The sequence below is a fragment of the Myotis davidii genome, unplaced genomic scaffold, assembly GCF_000327345.1.
Source record: "Myotis davidii unplaced genomic scaffold, ASM32734v1 scaffold69, whole genome shotgun sequence".
Taxonomy (NCBI): Eukaryota; Metazoa; Chordata; class Mammalia; order Chiroptera; family Vespertilionidae; genus Myotis; species Myotis davidii.
Genome location: NW_006300363.1, coordinates 2,459,259 through 2,479,780, shown reverse-complemented (window position 1 = coordinate 2,479,780; position 20,522 = coordinate 2,459,259). Strand labels below are relative to the sequence as shown.

Below are 20,522 nucleotides of genomic sequence, written 5' to 3'. Positions count from 1 at the left end.
AGTGAGCTCATGTAACCATTTTCCCCTCCCTTCTTGAGTCCAAGTTTTACTTCCCTATAAACATAATCTTTCTATGCTGTCTAGAGGCCGACTCCCTCTCTGGGATTGAACCCAGGACCTTTTAGTTCGCAGGCCAATGCTCTATCCACTAAGCCAAACCGGCTAGGGCTCTAATTGCCTTTCATTTTCTCCCAGACACCTCCCTTATGGGAGTGCTCCACTCTCCAGCTCCAGTTTGGGCTGCTAGCTGAGTAGGCCTGCCATACAAATGTCACCCTGGGTCAGAGTAATTCCCATTGATTTCTTGAACCTCTTGTTTCCTGGATTCAAGGTCTTGTTTGCTTGATTTGCTTATTTAGCAACTGAACATCTTAAAATAACTTGCTGAGGAAGATGCATGGGAAGGAGCCCCTTTCTGAGCCCTTACATGACTAACATGTATTCTTTCTCTTGGATTGTTTGGCTGGACAAAGACTTCTAGGCTGAAAATTATTTTTCCTCAAACTTTTTGATTTATTTCTCCTTAATACTCTAGCATTCTAGTTGCTAGAGAAAAGTCTGATACCAGTCTAATTCTTGTTGATTTGTAGATTGTCTGTTTTAAAGAGCTTCTTTTAACCTTGGCATCGGGAAATTTTACAAGATGTGTGTGGGGTGGAGCTTTTTCCATGTGTCCAGTGGGCTCATTATGTTTATCAATGTCCTCAGCATTCCACACCACCCGCCCTGTTTTCCTACCACACAAAAAAGCAAGCTCCAAGGGAGCAAGAGCTTTACTTATCCATTGCTGTATCCAATCTCCAGCATACAGCAGGGTCTCAACGGTATGTTGAATGAATGAATGTATTTGCTTGGATTTGAAGTCTTGTGCCTCTCATTAGCTCAGGAAACTTTTCTTATATTAGTCTTTTAATCATTTCTTCTCTTTCTGTATTTTCTTTCTGGAATTTTGGGTACTCTAAAACATCTTTTTTCTTTCACATTTTTCATCTCCTTGTCTTTCTGTTCTTTATACTTGGAGAGTGTCTTGATCTTAACTTTCACTGCTTGAAATTAATTAAAAATTTTTCCAATCACTCACTCTTTTTCTTCAGATTGTTCTTTATTCCTAATATCCTGTTCACCATTTACATTATCTTCTAAAATTTCTCTCAGGCCATGATTTAGAGGAGTGGTTCTCAATCTTCCTAATGCCGCGACCCTTTAATACAGTTCCTCATGTTGTGGTGACACCCAACCATAAAATTATTTTCGTTGCTACTTCATAACTGTAATTTTTCTACTGTTATGAATCGTAATGTAAATATCTGATATAAAGAATGTATTTTCATTGTTACAAACTGAGCATTATTAAAGCATAGTGATTAATCACAGAAACAATATGTAATTATATATGTGTTTTCCGATGGTCTTAGGAGACCCCTGTGAAAGGGTCGTTCGACCCCCAAAGGGGTCGCGACCCACAGGTTGAGAACCACTGATTTAGAGGTTCTTATTTTATTATTTATTAAAACAAATTTTTTTTGAGGCTCTTTTTGAAGTTCTCTCTTGGATATATTTTACTGCTACACCATGACCTTCCTCATTCACACTGCAGGCTTTCCTTACGTATCTGGCTGCCCCTGGCTGTAGGTTCACAGATTTTAAAAAAGCTAATAGAGTAGATAGGTACCTGGAGAGCCCTGTGTATGTGTGTAGGGCTGGCTGGCAGGATTTTTTGCTTTAGATCATGGTTTCTCAATGTCACTACTGACATTTTGGAGCTGGATAATCCTGTTTGTGAGGGTGTCTTGTGCATTGTAGGATGTTGAGCAGCATCCCTGGCCTCTACTTCTAGATGCCAATACCACTTCCCTCCTCTAAGTGTAACAACAACAAAAATGTCTCCAGGAATTGCTAACTATCCCCTGGGAGCTGGGGATTGGACAAATTATCCCTGTTGAGAGCCACAACTTTAGAATGAGGGTCTGGGGGCCAGGCCTTTCAGAGGCCAGGGTACTTTACTCTGGGTCCCATTCTCTTCTGTCTACTTTAATCCCCTGAAGTTTAGTCCATTTCTTTAAAGAAGAATCCTGTGCTCTTCCAGCTTCTTGGGCTTCTCCTACACACAGGGGTTAGGGAAGGTAACTAGCTCACATACAGATGGTCCTGGCTTACAATGATTGGACTCAATGATGTTTTGACTTTACAAAGGTGCAAAAGGGTTGTGCGTTCAGTAGAAACAGGTGAAGCTAAGCTATGATGTTCAGTAGGTTAGGTGTATTAATAAAGGCATTTCGACCTAGGATACTTTGGATTTACGATAGATTTACTGGGATGAAACCTCATCGTTAAGTTGTGGAGCATCTGTGTGAATCTTGTTATTCCCTCCCTTTCCCTTCTCTCTTGCCTTCCATGTGATTTCAGAACCTCCGTGTTGGAGGCCCTCTTGGGTTCTACTGAGCAGTACGCTGTCATCTCTGCTGTAGAGCCCTCCCGGGGGGGTCTGGGCTGAGGCTTGCCTGGCTTCAACCGATCCTCTTCCATCTGCATCCTGTCTTCCAGAATCTGTTGAAATCTCATTAGCTAACTAACGACTACCATATTCTTTTCACTATTCTGAGTCTATCCCTTTTTATTCCTTTATTGTTAGTTTCCTGGGGATTCTGTCATCTATATTATAAAAACCTAAGTGACCTTTATGGCATAACTACCGGTCGCTATGATGCACACTGACCACCGGGGGACAGATGCTGAACACAGGAGCTGCCCCCTGGTGGTCAGTGTGCTCCTACATGGGGAGCGCCACTCAATCAGAAAGCTGGGAAGCAGGGGTGGCAGCAGGTGGGTGGTAAGGAGCGAAGGGTCCTGGACTGTGAGAGGGCAAAGGCTGGGCTGAGGGATCCCCACCAGTGCAGGAATTTCATGTACCAGGCCTCTAGTATTGAATAAATCCTCTTTCATTTTAAGTTTTACCGCAAATGGGTTAACATAGAGGGGATGATAAAAGGACAAGTTTTAGAGATTTTGTCAAGTCTCTTGGTTTCTTGTCTACAGCCTGGCTGCTTACATACCTGCTTTCCTCCCTTCCTTGCCTACAGTTTTTGATTCCTTTGCTGAGAAGATAACTGGATACTTCAGCTGGGCTGTCCATTTATTTTATGTAAACTGACTCTAAAACGCAGTTCTTGATATAACTTGCTACAGGAAAAGGAGAGAGACAAAAAGCACCCTACAGATTTTCCTCCGGGGAAAATTACTAAGCAGAGTGCTGCTTCTTACCCTCTGGTATGAGGAGCCCCTTGGGAGTCCATTAGATAATACAGGTGCTCAGGCCCCTACCCAGCCAAGATCTAGTCAACTGAATATCTAGGGACAACGAGGCTTGTGGGGTGGTGCATGGGAGAGAGCGAACAATGAAACCTCGGGCTGGAAAGTGGTGGCAGCTACCATGGGAATGAAAGCTGGGCTTCCTTTGGAAGGAAGGATGCCATGGGCTCCAGAGGAGGGCTGAGGTTTAGAAACAGGTAACGAAAGTCACAGCACATGAACATGATGCAAAGTTGCTCAATGCTTTTGTTACTAGAGTTTCAAAAAAAAAGGTCTGTGGATTTAAAAGTCTAGTTTTGTCCATAGAAAAAATACCCAGAAAAAGAAACGTTTTATGCTTTCAAAGATATAGCAAACGTCAATTAAGGAGAAAATACTTACATTCCCCTTTCATTGTCTCCCCTCCTGCACCCTACAGAAGTCACTTTTATACTCTGTGAGATGGACCAAGAGCTCTGACTTTCTACTACTATCTTTGTACATGTAGTGCATTTAAGAGAACATCTTGCTTTCTGGAAGCATTTGATAAATGTTTTAATTTTAAAAAATGACATTAATTCTAAGTAGATCACAAACTCAGCAATCTCTCATTATGAGTCTGTTCTCTTGTCCTTGGCAGTATATCATAATGCTAGTCTTATTTTTTTTTAAGGATTCTTAATGTTAAGGTTAAAATTTACCATGAACTTCATTGGCTGATTCCTTTGACAGAATAGTATAAAGAGTTTGAGGAGCTGAATTAATTCAGAACAATGAACACATCTGCTTACCTGCTAGCCTTGAATCCTTTCAATTTCTGTACAAAGAATGATTCAAGAACTTCTGCACACTGGTAAAAAGGGGAGTCACTTGGATTGTAGTAACGACAGTTATCAAAAATTTTGGTCATATCTGCCACAAATTCTGTCAGCTTTTCATAATATCGTCTTTGTATTCTTTCTTCCATGGTGGCAAGGTCTTAAAAACACAAAATGTAAAACATTTTCAAAGCTTTAAGGTTATTCCAATGTGAATACTGCTCACAGTTCTGATTCACAAGAATATGTATTTCCTACCCAAACTGACTCACCATTAAGGCTCTGAGCAGTTCTTGAAGAAAATAGCACTTTTTGTGTTTGCTTGGGGCCTGATGTAAAAATCTTGGCTGCTGCTAGGAAGGCTCTTTTATTTTCAGTTAAGTACAGAGAACAGCTCTTTATTCAATTAGTTTTAAATAACACAATCAATACATATTTAAGTATGTATTTTTCACAGGCACACAAATAAGTATAACTATCATATGTACAAAGAGAAGGGGGAAATCCAGAATTAAGAACAAAATCTCTGTAGTTTTGTAACCCTGGTATGAGTAAAAGGCCAATGATTAAAAATTAATCTAGAATTGACTGAAAGAGACACGATTCTAAACTAAATCTCAATGATTATTTTTTAATTTGAAAAATGAAAGCAATGAAAAAATTTAACCTATCAGACATTAAAAAATATTATAAAGCTGTAATAATGAAAAGTGTGGCACGTTGCAGGAGGACATAAACATTAACAGAAGTGAATTCAAAATAGGAACAGACCTAACTGTATTAAGCATAAGAATTTCATGTATGTTGAGGATGTCATTTCAAATAAGTAAAAGAAGGAAGAATTCATTAAAAAATTGGGTTGGGGCAACTGACTACATATGTGAAGAGAAAAATTCCACTTCACATTATAAGCCAAAATAATTCTAGGTGGGTCAAAATTTTAGGGCAAAAATTAAAACCATAAAAATTACTAAAAGACAACATTGCAAATGTAATCAATCACTAAATTGTGTATATAAAAATAGTTAAAATGGAACATTTTATGTTACATGTTTTAACACACACGTAAGTCTTTGACTGTTTCCATTTATACCGGCAGGGAAAATGTGCAAACAAGGACAACTGCAAAGGTGCACCTAATAGCCCAACGAAGTTCCAAGCATGATCTAGGCACATCTATTCTGTGTAGGTTATAAAAAAGTAAAATACTTCACACATCATGCCAGGATATTATCATTTTTTAAGTTCTGGGTACTTAACAGCCTGCCTAGCTTTTTTTTACTTTATTGATTGGTTTTTAGACAAAAGATATACACTGATTTCTTTTTTTAAAATATATTTTATTGATCTTTTACAGAGAGGAAGGGAGAGGGATAGAGAGTTAGAAACATCAATGGGAGAGAAACATCGATCAGCTGCCTCCTGCATACTTCCTTACTGGGGATGTGCCTGCAACCCAGGTACATGCCCTTGACCGGATCCGAACCTGGGACCCTTCAGTCCGCAGGCCCACGCTCTACCCACTGAACCAAACCAGTCAGGGCTACACTGATTTCTTGAATCCCTTTATTTATGCATTCACTAATTGTTTTTTGTATGTGGCCTGACTGGGAACTGAACCTGCAACCTTGGTATATTGGGATGACGCTCTAACCAACTGATTTCAGAGAGAGGAAGGGAGAGGAATAGAGAGATAGAAACATCAATGGGAGAGAAACATCATCAATCAGATGCTTCTGCATGTACCCTACAGGGGATCGAACCACACCCGGGCATGTGCCCTGATTGGGAATTGAGCCTGTGACCTCTTGGTTGATACTCAACCACTGAGCCATGACGGCCAGGCTATAATTCTGCCACCCGCTCTAGGTACTTCTAAAGACATTTATGTACCCTTAGAATACATATAATTGTTTACTGCATAAAACCTAGGTTTTTTCTTTTTTTTAAAATTGTAGACACTATTACACATGTCCCTATACCCACCCCCCTTTGCACCCCTCGATACAGTATTGTTTTGTAACTTTCATTTTTCTTTCAACAGTATGTCTTGGAGATGTATATTGTCTCTATGTACTTACTTACATAAGATGATGTTTATCTGGGAGGTAATAATAAAGAAAAAAGATAGCAAAATAGTCTAACTCTTCAAGAAAATAATTTTTTTTTAAAGAAAATAATTTTGGTTAATTAACTGAAGGTATATTCAATTTACAGACTATATAAAGCCATTAAAAATTATGTTGTTGGAAGATTAATGACATAGGAAGATGTGTACCAGACAGATCATTATATAATCTACACACACACACACACACACACACAAACACACACCAAAATGTAGTGGAATTCAGTGAGGAAAAGATGAAAGTACAGTGTACTTAATCTTTCCTTATTTTTTCTTTATTTTCTAAATTTTCTACAATTAACCTGCGTTAATTTTAAAAGTAGAATAGTTTACCTACCTACCTATCTAAAGAAGATTATACAAATCTGAAACACATACAAGAATTCAAGGATTAACTTCTACCTTCAACTTCAGGAGAAGTGAGGTAACAATTATTTATGTTGTTTTCTTAAAAAATACTTTTAACTAAGCCCTCACTTATTTCTCCTCTTTAAAAAGTTGTCACCAGCCCGGCTGGTGACTCAGTGGTTGAGTGTCAACCCATGAACCAAGGAGGTCATTGGTTCGATTCCCGGTGGGGGGCAACTGATGTTTCTATCTCTGTCCCTTCCTCACCCTCTAAAATCAATAAAAATATATTTAAAAAGAAAGAGTTGTCACCAAACACAAATTCTTCTAATTAAAAAAGTATTTTTTTAAACTAAGATATAGTTGACATATTAACACTGTATTAGTTTTAAGTGTACAGCATAATGATTTGGTATACATATATACTGCACAATGATCACCACAATCAGTTTAGTTAACATCCACCATCACACAGCTACAGATTTCTTTTTTTCTGTGATGACAGCTTTTAAGATGTATAAAATGCTTAGCTGGCTTTGGAATACTTTTTTCATCAGCTGGATGAAACTACTAATCCTTTGGCAGTTTTGTAAGCTTTTATGAATTTTTAATTTTTATAATATTTCTGTAGACACTCTATCTATGTACATAAAAGCCCAAGAGACCATTATGACCGAACTACCAGTCAACCAGTCACTATGACGTGCATTGACCACAGGGGGCAGATGCTCAACGCAGGAGCTACCCCCTGGTGGTCAGTGTGCTCCCACAGCTAACCTCCCATGGCCCCTCCCCCTGGCTGGCTGGCTCCCCTCCCCTGCACAAATTTGTGCACCAGACCCCCGGGCAATGGGCAAGGAGAAACCCTTGATTGGTGGTGTTGCTCTTATATCAATCAGGGGCAAAGCAGATGTATAGTCCTTAGTTCATCCCAGCTTAATGCCTGTGTTTGGGGCCAGAGTTGTTTCATGCCTGAGGCACATAAAATGGTAACTGCTAGGAATTGGAGGGGAAAAGATCAGAAACACTGGTCTCATAATAAGTAAATTATTAATATTAACTGAGGCTTAGGAGGAGTGCTTTAAAGTTTGTGGAGCCGTGATTGCTCTAGTAACTTCTAGATAACAGTAAGCAGGTAGTTCTAACACAACTCCATTAAGAGTGAACATGCCACCTAACAGTTCTTGTGGCATGGACATATGTTATTCTGCACATAAAACTGGGTGCTATGAGAATAATAAGTGGGTCACTATTTGCTTTCAGAAAATTGGGTGGGGGTCTAGTATGGTAATACTGGAATTATTTCAGAGGGCAGTTACTGTGAATCATGTATTCTCAGGAGCCAGAATGTTCAATCCTGAGTCTCTGCCATTTAACTGTCAGTGTGATCATAGATGCATTTAACCTGCCTGTTTCTTGCCTAAAAAGTGAGTTTTAATAATAGTGCATATAAGTTGGAAAAAAATAAAACATGAGAAGCACTTAAAATGGAGCCTGGCACAGTTGTAGCTAATAATAATATATGAGCATCTGTCTTTTTCTGGGCTCAGAATTTAAAAAAAAATTGTGCACCAGGTCTCTAGTTTTTAATATAATCACTGGAGCTTTCCCTCTTAATATAATCACTTGTAGCTGTAACTTATTAACCCCTCCCACCGGAAATAAGGCTGTTTTCTCTTTGATCTCCACTGTGCGTTCCTCAAATGGTTCTCCTTCAGGAAAAGATAAGGAAGAGGAGACAGGATGAGATGCTCAGACAGATCCGACCCATTCATTCTTTTCTATAGTTGAATAATACTCTACTTATGTTATTTGATTTGGCTACTCCTCTACTAAGGGCTATTTATCTCATTTCCACTATTTTTGCAATTATAAACACTGTGTGATGAACATCATACTTGTACACATGCAAATCCTAAGAAATCAAACTGCTGGCTCCAAAGGTATGCACACTTAAACATTAATACACACCACTAACTTACCCTCCAAGTTGCCACACCAATTTATACTCTCATTAAGCTATGATATATTAATTTTATGGGTAACAAATGAAATATCTACTGAGACTTGAAAAAAAATCCATATTCCACTTCAAGTACTTACCCATAGGCTCCTTAATGACTCCGTAATAATCTGGTGCATCATTAGGATCCACTGGTTCCAGGAAGGGCCAGGCCATCTTATGGGCCTACAAGGAAATAAAAGGGCCATTCTTATTGTCAGGTGGAAATACTACTCCATTTAAATTTCCCATTGGAATTACTGCATCAATCAACGCTTAAACTCCAAGAGTCTTAAACTGGATAGATAATATTGTTTACTAGAGGCCTGATGCATGAAATTCGTGCAAGGGGCTTGGCCCTGGCAGCCCCGGCTTCGTCAGGAAGGTTGTCCAGACGGTTGTTTTGCTGTTTGGTCTAATGAGCACATTAGCTCTTTATTATATATAGGATAATACTGCTCTAGTCACAAATTATCTCAGATGGGCATACTCTATAACAATGGCTTTCAAAGAGTGGTCTGAGGACCTTGGCATGAGGGGGCAGGGTTTGAAGCACTAGTTTAGGAGTAAAGGAAGTTGGCACGAGGCCCTGCCAACTGAATGATGCTGGCACTGTAATCACACCCATAAAACAGGGGATGGGGTGGGTTCAATGTGTGGAATGGAAGCCTTGGCTGGGTAGCTCAGTTGGTTGGAATGTTGACCCGATACGCCGTGGTTGAGGGTGCAATCCCAGGAAGGGCACATGCAATTATCAACCAACGGCCTGGCTAGTGTTGCATGAACCAAGAGGTTGATGGTTTGATTCCCAGTCAGGGCACAAGCCTGGGGTTTGCGGGCTCGATCCCCAGTGAGGGGCGTGCAGGAGGCAGCTGATCAATGATGTTTCTCTCATTGATGTTTCTATCCTTCTCTATCCTCTCTCTCTAAAAATCAATAAAAATATATTTAAAAGAACCAAACAATGAATTATCAATAAGTGGAACAACAAATCTATGACTCTCCCTTTCTCTTCTTTCCCTGCTCTAAAACCAATACATTTAATTTGTAAAAGGCAAAGTGTGGAATGGTCAGCACTGCTGGCTAGTGCGGCGGCAGAAATGTGATGGTAAGTAACACCCGACCCCGTGCTGAGACTGTTGTTCTCCCTTCAGTTCTTCCCATTCTCCAGCCCGTGATTTCAACAGAGAGAGTGTCAGTCTAACACTGACGTCTTGAATACATCTCTAGCATTTGCTAACCTTGTAAGCCTTCCCCACCTCCTTTTGATTTTTAATAAGGGGAGGGAAGGCTTTGGCTCAAAGCCTTACATAAGCATTTGTATCTCACTAGGATTTAATCAGACTGTTTTTCAATCTATGATGGTGGGATAAAGTTTTCTTTAAAAATAAAATTTAGGTTAAAAAGTGAGTCATCTTAGCCCTAGCCAGTTTTACTCAGTGGATAGAGTGTCAGCCTGCGGACTGAAGGGTCCTGGGTTTGATACCTCGGTTGCAGGCTCGTGCAGGAGGCAACCAAATGATACGTTTCTCTCAAATCGATATTTCTCTCTGTCTTTCCCTCACTCTCTAAAAATCAATGGAAAAATATCCTCAGGTGAGGATTAAAAATAAAAATAAAAGTATTTCATTAAAAAAAAAAGTGACTCATTTTAAATACAAGTGTTAGGTTAAGAGCAGCTGAGCTATTGTGTGGCTATGGAAACCTCATGACATTGGCATGTGAAGGACTGAAGTCTGTGGACCACTTGACTAGACTGGCTGGGAGCCAGTAAATAGGTAGTCTCAGATTGGAAAGTTCAAACTCTAGGAGTGTTTCCAAAGTCACACCGGTAGCTTTCATCGTCAAACGTGGCACACAGAGTGGTTTCTCACCTGTAAAGAACGCAGCACCCTCTTCAAACCCTCATAATCCTTCTCTGTTAGTGGCGTGAGCACTGTCATGGCATCCTCTGTCGACTGGCACTGTGGACAGACATACTCGTCAATGAGCTCTGCCTCACTCTGCAAGATGCCAACACAGCGCCCATGGTACCAATTCTGACACCGATCACAGCCAATATAAAATCTGCAAGATCCGAAATGGAAATGTGAGTTCAAAACAGATGGGATCATATTACTTAAAATTTATTTTAAAAAGTAATAATGCATGCATCTGAAAATATTCTAACCCTTGGATATAAAACAGATTTAGTATTATAATTGTCTTAATAATTTTGATTGACATTCATATGTGTTAATTTAGTATCTGATGTTAAAAACAAGCATTAAAAATTTATTAAGAACAATGTATAATATTAGAGAAGCAATATGAAGAAAAATGTAAAACATTTTAATTGTCTTTAAAGCTCAAAACAAAATAAAGCCAAAAATCTTTCAACAAATACCATATCAAATGGGAAGCTGATATTGGCCACCCAACTGGGAGTTCAAAATCCTGGAAGCTAAAAACAGAGTCTCAGAGCTTGTATCCAAATTAGTATTTTTCTAACCCACAAAAAAGCACCATTTCAAACACTGATGAAGTCCAAACAAGGCAGGCTATTTTAATCTCATTAATTTCGATGTTACATATTGAATAATCAAGTCTACCATTAAGCCATATTTTTCCCAATGAATCTCAAACATTCGCTAAGAAGCAACATAAACTTTGAAGGGGAGGTAAAGAGGGAAGAAGAGAAAAAAAATGGAAAGGAATTTGTAATGTAAGTGTATAATATATGCAGAAAATATCTTGCTTTTCATTTTAAAATAAATAAGTAACCAGACAGAGCAATTTGGCTTCCTAAATTATTAAATATGATGCTCTTATCAGAACTCACTGTGACTCATCATAAGGTGTTCTGCAGATACAGTACAATTCCTCACTGCTGCCCTCTTGTGCCCGTTTACAATCATTACAGATGTACACATCCATTTTCTTAGCCTCCTTTTCTGTGATGCCAACACATTCTCCATGATACCAGTTAGTACAAAGATCACAGCCAATATAGAACCTAAAAGTATTCACAATGAAAATGACAATGTGATTGTCATTTTGAGCTGCATGGTACTTAAATCTGTCTTCCCTGCCTTGATTCACTTTCTTACAGGATAACTTTCTGCAATGAGTCAGCTAAACATCCTGAATCCGACCATTCTACCCCTGGCAAACTACAGCATCTGACTGTATCAAGTGTGAAAACATAAAGTCACTCACATCAATTTCAACAAATACACTGTTTAGTGAAATATGAGTCTTTAAAAACATACTGGAATTTGAAAAAATAAAGAACACACTGATGGTAATGTCTGCCTCTTAATGAATGTGTGTAAAACTGTAACAGGCACAAAAACCAAAGCCAAAGAATCAAAGACTTACATCTGTCAAACCTATGCCACAGAAGCCATTTCAAAATCAGGGCTATTTCTTAGATAGGTTTGAAAATGTATCTCACAATTTAAATTTGAAAACAAAGCAAAGCGCAAACACCAAATAGAAGTTACACTACAAGGAACATGCAGGTCAGCCAGGTGTAGAAGATAAATGGTCAAAATATGATATGAAGAAGAAAAGTAAGAAAGGTACATGTAGTAATTCAATTTCTACCAAATAAATGTTGAAATTTAATCTAATTGTGACAGATTATGACATGGGCCAGTTTTTCAGTCAATACAATGTGTAATGTGGCGTGGCCAGGTTAATTAACTGTAAGAAATTGCTTCAATTAAAATCCTGGTACACGGTGCAGAGCGTACGGACAGTTATCCAAAACAGCGAGAGATTCTACAGTATTTGGCAAGGTGGGGCTGTATGGGTGTATAACGGCTGTGTGAGGGCTAATCACATACAGGGATATCAAGGCCTTTGAAAATAAGATCCAAATGACAATGAAAAGTGTCTCTATGACAAACACATGTAAATATACAAGTGTTGACAGGCACTGGGTAGGAAACATCATATCAAAGTCATAGGAAGAATTAGTATGGATCAAAAGGAACCAGACTGGCCTTGCTGATACCATTGGTTCTAGCAAGGGATTTCTTGGTCAATTCACCTAGAGAAATAGTAGATGTACTCAAGCTTCAAACTTTATGAAAGTTAAGGAATAATACATGGTTGTGTGGTTTATCCTATTACCACTAACTTTCTTCTTTTGGAATTATGACTTTCGCAGGATTTTCACAGCCACAGGAGGGGGCCACCAAGGTGTTTTTGTGTTGCCTTCACCAGATGGTGGGCTGTATGTCCTGGAAATAAGTTCAGGACTTGTATTTCAGGTTTGAGTCACTCTCACTAGATTTCCAAACCAAGCTAGTTTGGTACGAAAGATTACAAATACTCCTTAAAAAACACTAACTCATCCAAACTCAAACAGGGAGTGAATGAACCTAGTATACTGAAATGTTAATAATGACAAACTGAAAAATATGAAATATACACAAAATAATGAGGCAATCTCAATACAATGAGCACATGTACACGTGTGCCTCATTTTATGCAACTTAGATATTACATAAAATACATTTCTGTGATCTTAATATTTTAAGTAGGCCAAAGAAGACTGTTATTTAAAGAAATTCCATAAGCAGATCTTTTTGAAAATCATATTGTTTTATTCTACAAATCATTCAGTATATTTTGCTTAAAGGGAGGCACACTTGTATTAGACTAAGGGAAAAATCAGTTAATAGGGCTCCACTTTTTACATTATGTATAATTTCCAATAAAGTAAGACAATGAAAAGTGAAGATGCCTAAACTGATCTGTGTTTAATTCAACACACAGCTAAGTTTACCAACATAAACTTTTGATCTAGCACTTGCAGATTATAATTTAAATAGCACCACCAAAGCAGCTTCAAGGTTGCAATTTAAACATCATTAAAGAGAGAACTTTATTTAGAAATTAGGCATCCACTTAAAGTAGACATTAAGCATTCCTAATTCTAAATGATCATATTTTTTAGCACAATCAAACTTTTCAGTACTATAAAATAATACTGTGGTTAATTTTGGCTTTTAAAAGCTGGCCTACATTTAAATGTTCAAAATGGAAGCTAAATACTTAGTTAAAAGACAATGATAAAAAAATAAAATTACATTAATAGATCAGCATCTCTAAAATCTCATATATACTACCAAATATAAGTCACAACTGTCAAAAACAGCTTCCAGCTGCCATTCTTATTAAATTTTTGAGTGTCTTAATTGAGGAATGGGTAAAGGAACACTTTTTTTATTTCTCTGACTTTTCCCCCAATAAGAAAGTGGGAACTTTGACAAAAATATTATTGTTATACCATTCCAATATAAAAAACAGATAACTGCTTAAAATTCAACAACAAAAAGACCAAAGGCACTCAAACTTGAAACCTCCTGCACCATTCAGATTCACAGTCTCTAGAATTTGATGTATAGGGTTGTGAACAGATTCCAGAAAGCATACTCTGAACTCTGGCGGCAATAATCATACCCCTCCTCCTCCAGACAGCACTACTGACTGACTTGGAGTTAATCCAGAGAGCAGAGGAGAAAGCCAAGGAGCAACAGAAAGCTTGTTTTTGACAGAAAAGAATATGAAGGACAAACACGAATCATGAACACGGGAAATAAACTTTTATTTGCTAGTGTCAAAGTTAAAAATATCAGATGCAAGATCAGAGATGAAACTCTATTACCCTTGCTTTTAACTATTTTCCTTTATGTTGCTACCAGTATATTCATTTCCTTCAAAATGGAAGATTAACGGCTAACCTTTAAGGAAATAAACTAGAGCTCAAAAGGATCTACTCACTTAGATTCATCGTAAGGCGTTTTACAGATACAATAAAGCTTTGTGTCCTTCTTAGTTTCCTTTGAGGTAGTAGAAATCATTTTCTTCTTCTTGGACTTTGAGCTTGAGTCTCTTTCCTCTTCTCGCTTCCTCTTCTGAGAAGCTGCAGACAGCATGGCCGTGGTTGTGGCTGTGGCTGTGGCCGGGGGGCCCGAGTGCTGCGGGGGAGGTGGAGGTGGAGGTGGAGGCGAAGGCGGAGGGGCTGGCGGCGCAGGAGGTGCTGCAGGGGGAGTGGTAGCTGCTGCAGTGGCCTGCACCATTTCTTTTTCTTTCTTAATTTTCAGGTCTCTCTTGAGCTCTTCCTATTGTCAATTAAAGACAATACAAGACTATCATTTGACTTATGTAAATGCACAAACTGGCCAGAGGATGTTACATTACCCCCCTTGTCGAAACAGCTCCATAGTTCAGCCTAACGTGAGGGAGTTGCAATAATTCCAAACAATCATTTTCTTACTATACCTTAAACCCAATTAAAACAACTAGAAATGGAAGATGAAGTAACTAGAGAGCTGCTAGTTATCCTCCAAGGCGCTCTGACAGAACGATGCCGTGTCTGACAAGAAGACCCCCTCCCCTGGCCCACAGGCCCTGGCTATTTTAGTCACGGCTCAGGATGTGATTTCCAGTGTCCTCACCCACTGGCTGCTTTCTTCTGGCCACCCTCCTCTGTGTCCTTAGAGTGAGACTGACCATGAATTGATATTCAAACTGACCAGCCCAAAGCAGGATGAGAGACGGATTTGCCTTGTGTCTCATGCAGCTATGTCTAGAATTTAAGGCTGCAGAGAGAGCATTTTCTTATTACAGATTTTCCCATAAATTAAAATCCTTTTTTTTTTTATGTGAAATACTTTACAGGCACACCTCTGCTACCCAGTGTAACAACCTACTCTTAGAAAAACCACTGGAACTGGTATCAATGAACAAACTTGGTATAAATAAAACATAGTTATGACTGAGCTTTTAAGCATCACAAATATTCTAACAAATAAACCTGAATGGTGTTCACTTAATAAATCTATTTTCTCCATGTATTTAGATAGTCTTGTAAATGAGAAGCTCTGTGGCTATTCAACAGCCCTTCTCTATTTAAAAAGAAAGTCTGAACTTTTCCCTAGGGATGAAAGTAAATCTTGAGTTTCAATTTAATAACATGGTTTATGAAATGTAATGAGATGACTGCAGGAAAATCAAGATTGTTAAGACGGTGTAGTGGGTACACACCTTGATTCCTCTGTTAAGAACATACCAATGAGCCCTGGCCAGTTTGGCTTAGTGGATAGAGCATCGGCCTGCATTCTGAGGGGTCACGGGTTCAATTCTGGTCAAGGGCACAGGCCCAGGTTGCAGGCTCAATCCCTGGTTGGGGGGCGTGCAGAAGGTAGCTATCAATGATTCTTATCACTGATGTCTCTCTCTCTCTCCCCCTCTCCCTTCCTCTCTGAAACCAATAAAATATATTTTTTAAAAAAGAACATACCAATGGTAGTAAAGTATAAAAAAGAGAAAACTGAAAAGACATAGCTATCCTTGAATACAATATAAATGTCTCCATGGAACGGAAACACAAAATTATGAACAGGGCTAGAACTGCAGGCCTATTGAGCTCCAGATTTGGAAGTAGGAAGTGCTAACCCACAACAGGAACAGGAAGAAGGGGACTCGAGCTTCGTGTGAGGTGGGTAACGAGCAGGCTCCCTGTTTGATATTAAGTGTTGGCTCGGCTAGACTTCAAGAGAGGAAACCAAACCAAACCCTTATCACTTAAAATACCAAATGCCAAACCAAATGAAAACATGTAATGTGAAAGAAGACTACAAACAAAATCAATAACCAAATCTGCATTCACTCCCTATGAAATTAATTTTATAGGACAATTTGACGAAAAGTTTATAATACATGTGTTTGAGAATTGTAGAGGCAAATGAAGATATAAAGTTCTATTCCAAAATGAGTAAATTACTTTACCAAAAAGACAAGCAGATGGGGATGAAGGAGGGATGAAAGGTAGAACACAGGACATTTTTAAGGCAGAGAAACTTCTGTATTTTGTAAGACGTCCTTCAAAGCAAATTATCTTAGCAATAAATTCTAGTTAAAATAATGCTGATTTTCTTAAAGTATAATTTTTCTTCCTCATTAGATAATACACTGTCAAAAAGAACACCACTAATTGTACAAAAGAATATTTACAACAGTAATAACATTTTTAAATGGCTGCATAGTATAGTGTAGAACAATGTTCAATATATGTTGTGTCCAGTATGACTGTTTTATAAATAATGTTTATATGAATACAAATATTATAAACAAGGTAAGAAATATTACTTTAAAATGGCCCTAGCCGGTTTGGCTAGGTGGATAGAGCATCGGCCTGCAGACTGAAGGGTTCCAGGTTCAGTTCTGGTTAAGGGCACATGCCTGGGTTGTCTGCTCCATACCCAGTTGGGGGCGTGCAGGAGGTAGTTGGTCAATGATTCTTTCTCATCATTTATGTTTCTCTCCATCCCCGACCCCCGGAATCAATAAAAATATATTTAAAATTCATTAAAATAAGTAAATAAACAATAAAAATGGTAATCTTTGCTTAGCCGGTGTTACTCAGTGGTCCTATGAACCAAGAGGTCACAGTTTGATTTCGGTCAAGGCACCTGCCAGGGTTGCGGGCTCGATCCCCAGTAGGAGGCGTGCAGGAGGCAGTCGATCAATGATTCTTATCATTAATGTTTCTCTGCCTCTCTCCCTCTCCCTTGCTCTCTCTGAAATCAATAAAAACACATTAAAAATAAATAAATAAAATGGTAATCTTTGGACAGTATGGACTTACATATAATTTTTACTTGTTGGATAAAGGTAATTGCTTTGAAAGACATTTTAATGTATGTATGTTCGTTCATTCGTTCATTTATAAAGGATATATATTTTAAGTTTTTCCTTACATTCAGTCATTTATAAAGGACACAGATTATAAATATTTCCCTACCTTGTGCAGAATAGAGAGCAGGAGCAGTATGTGAAACACCCAAATGTTAAATATTTGTTGAATGAACTGAATGGACACATCACACTATAAATACTATTCTGCAACCTACATTTTCATTCAAATATTTACGAGGATTTCCCCAAAGAATTAAAAACCAAAAAGCACTAATCCTACACTGACCATTGTGAGGACACTCCAACACATTCAATCGAGTGGTTCTCAACTGACTGTGGTAAGGGTACCCTGGAGGTGTTTGAATATGTATGGAGAGGGGACAAGGTCACTCTTTTGCTGGTTACAATGAAGGGAAAGCTACTAGCATTTGGAACCCAGTGCTAAACTTCCTACAAAGTGTAAAAAACTGGCCTGTTGAAAGGGCCCAAAGTGCTCCTGTTGAGAAACACTGATAACCAATCTCTTCTTTGTGGACTCTGGGCTGATTCCAGATTATTGTTATGGTTAATATTCATTATGTCCTTGCTCGTGTATCTTGCCTAGTTGTTTCTCAGATGGTTCTACAAGTAAAATTATGGATCAAAGCGTATTCACATTTTAGTCTTTTTATACATACCAATGAAATGTTCTCTAGAAATACATGGTATTTTCTCTAGAAAAATAGTATTTTCATTATTAGGTTGAATATCATTTTGTTTATTGATATTTGACATTGTTAGATTTGAAAACTGCTTATTTATGTGTCTTAAAAATCTTCTACTAGAGTGTGTTTTTAAATTTCAGCTTTATTGAGGTATAACTTACAAAATTATAAAATATTTAAAGTGTACATTGTAGTATTTCGATTTATATGTATATTGTGAAAGAATTCCCCTCATATAGTTAGTGTTATCTTTTTCTTATTGACTTAAGAGCTCTTTAAATTTTAGGAATACTAATTCTGGCAGAAATGTCACAAATTTTTTTCCTATTAATCTGTTTTACAATGCTGTTTATGGTATTTCCCGGCCCAAATAAAATTTTTCTATGTCATCAAATCTATCTTTCTCCTTTGTGGTATTTGAAATCTGAAATGTTTAGGAGCGATTTTTCCTACACTGAGATTAAAAAATGACAATCATGTTTTATTCAGTTACTTTTGTGATTTCCATTTTTACACTAAAAATTAGATCTATAAAATAGATCTTAAAGTGGGAGATAGTATATTATATATTCTGTTGCTTCTGTGAATTGGCTCTTTTGCTTATTACATCTCAACAATGGTTGTAATCATGATATTTATTACCTTACTGAATTCTCTCATAAATTTTAATTTTCTTTTTGGGGGTTTTGAGATAATAATCGTATCATACAAAATAACTTTATCTTTTTTCTTTTCTTGGTTTAACATCTTAACTAGTATTCCCAGAAATGCTAAAATAATAATGCTGATTTTTGGTACTGTCATCTGGTTTCCGACATTAGTGGGAAGAGCTCTAATGTCTCAGAGTTGTGTTGATTTTTTGGCTGATCAGTATTTTAATATTTCTCACCTTAAAATATAAAGGCACTTTTGACACTTTATATAGCCTACTTTTCTTTTAAAAAGCTGCTTAGATATCTATGAATAGATGTTTTCTTTCATTTTTCAATGAATTCCCCAAGTAAGCAGAGAATTTGCAATGCCTGCTGGATCGGTTTACAAATCAAGGAAGAAATATGGTCTTATTTAATGGGCACACTTTATTTTTCATTCTTTCAAAATTATTTCACAGTTTTTCTGTTACCTCTCTCATGAAACTTGGCTCCTGATAACTTCTGGCAAGACGATGTCATAGAGAATAAAAACTATTCCCAAGAGACTTCTCAAATGTTTTAGTCAACAGACTAACCTCTTAGAGTGCCTAGTTTAGAGATTATAATATACATGTAGATATAAAAATCTCTAAGACATGCCTCACAGCTTTTTATTAAATATACAAAACTGTAAATTCTAGAAAACAAGATAAAATTTTAAGCTTAACCAAAATTTGAAGAATAAAAGTAGATGCTAAAAACTGGACAGAGGAGGAAAGGAAATACCTTCTTACCTGCACTTCAATTTGTAGGTCTTTGTCCAAGAGAGCTCTCTTTTTCAGTATTTCTGCTTTGAGCTGCTCTTTGTGTTTGAAGAGCAGTGCAGAGAGCTTGGTAGCATTCTGCTTGCTACGTTTCTGTTCCACACTCTCTTCACGCTTCCGTTTTTTCGCTGCTTGTTTTTCTTCTTTATCTATCTTATCCAAAATATACTTCATCACCTGGTTACAGACAATCATTCTAGAGAGAAATACACAACCTATGTAATGCTGGGCATTTTATTCTGAAAGGCTTAAGACAAGATTTTTGATGTCTCTACAGGTGATACACAAACTCTGAGTAAATGGAAAGCTCCAAAGAGTGATTCAAACTAGCACTGAGAACCTATTAGTGCCAGGGCTTCTTTTTCAGTATTTCAGTAAACTTCAGTCAAGATTAAAAACTATAAACTCAGCCCTAGCCATTTTGGCTCAGTGGATAGAGCATCAGCCTGAGGATTAAAGGGTTGTCGGTTCAATTCCAGTCAAGGGCACGTGCCTTGGTTGCAGCCTTGATCCCCGGCCCTGGTCGGGGCGAGTGCGGGAGGCAACCAATTGATGTGTCTCTCTCACATTGATGCTTCTTTCTCTCTGTCTCTGCCCCTCCCTTCCACTCTCTCTAAAATATTTTCAGGTGAGGATTAACAAAAACACATACAAAACAAACAAACAAACAAACAGTAAATTCAGAACCTGAGTGTCCAGATACAAAAGGGAAGAGACTGACATACAATGAGACCCTGTTACCATCTCTCCCTACCTTTGATTCTCCTCTCTTTCAGCTGGAGTCATGGTCTTTTTCTGTTTTAAATGTTCTATTACAGCATTATGCTTCATCACCACCTTCAGAACAGAAAAAAAATCCAAAAGTGCATATTTTATAATGACTACAAGTTGGTTCATAAATAGTAGAAATCTGAGCGCAACTATGTGTTTCCCAAAGAAACTAAGAACTTTCTATCATAATACTACAAATAAAATCAGAGCTATATGGTATGGATGCTTACCACGTACCAGGCCCTGTGCTAAGGTAAGCACCTGACATTGCCTCATTTATTCCTCAAAACATGGAAAGGCAGGAATAATTTTA

General features: G+C 37.9%; 1 protein-coding gene across 11 annotated transcripts in view; it reads right to left on the bottom strand.

Annotated features, from left to right (window-relative positions):
* Positions 1 to 20,522, bottom strand: part of BPTF (bromodomain PHD finger transcription factor) — a 134,486-nt gene that overhangs the window by 4,351 nt on the left and 109,613 nt on the right. For 8 of the 11 annotated variants that reach the window (XM_006776681.2, XM_015572437.1, XM_015572432.1 and 5 more), the window contains 7 exons: positions 20,193 to 20,275; positions 19,409 to 19,634; positions 14,360 to 14,700; positions 11,406 to 11,579; positions 10,459 to 10,651; positions 8,686 to 8,770; positions 4,080 to 4,266 (listed from right to left, as the gene is read on the bottom strand). In XM_006776681.2, the coding sequence (XP_006776744.1) occupies positions 4,080 to 4,266; positions 8,686 to 8,770; positions 10,459 to 10,651; positions 11,406 to 11,579; positions 14,360 to 14,700; positions 19,409 to 19,634; positions 20,193 to 20,275 (1,289 nt within the window). The remainder of the gene's footprint in view (positions 1 to 4,079; positions 4,267 to 8,685; positions 8,771 to 10,458; positions 10,652 to 11,405; positions 11,580 to 14,359; positions 14,701 to 19,408; positions 19,635 to 20,192; positions 20,276 to 20,522) is intronic. The other 3 variants (XM_006776683.2, XM_006776684.2, XM_006776685.2) reach the window with 1 other exon arrangement.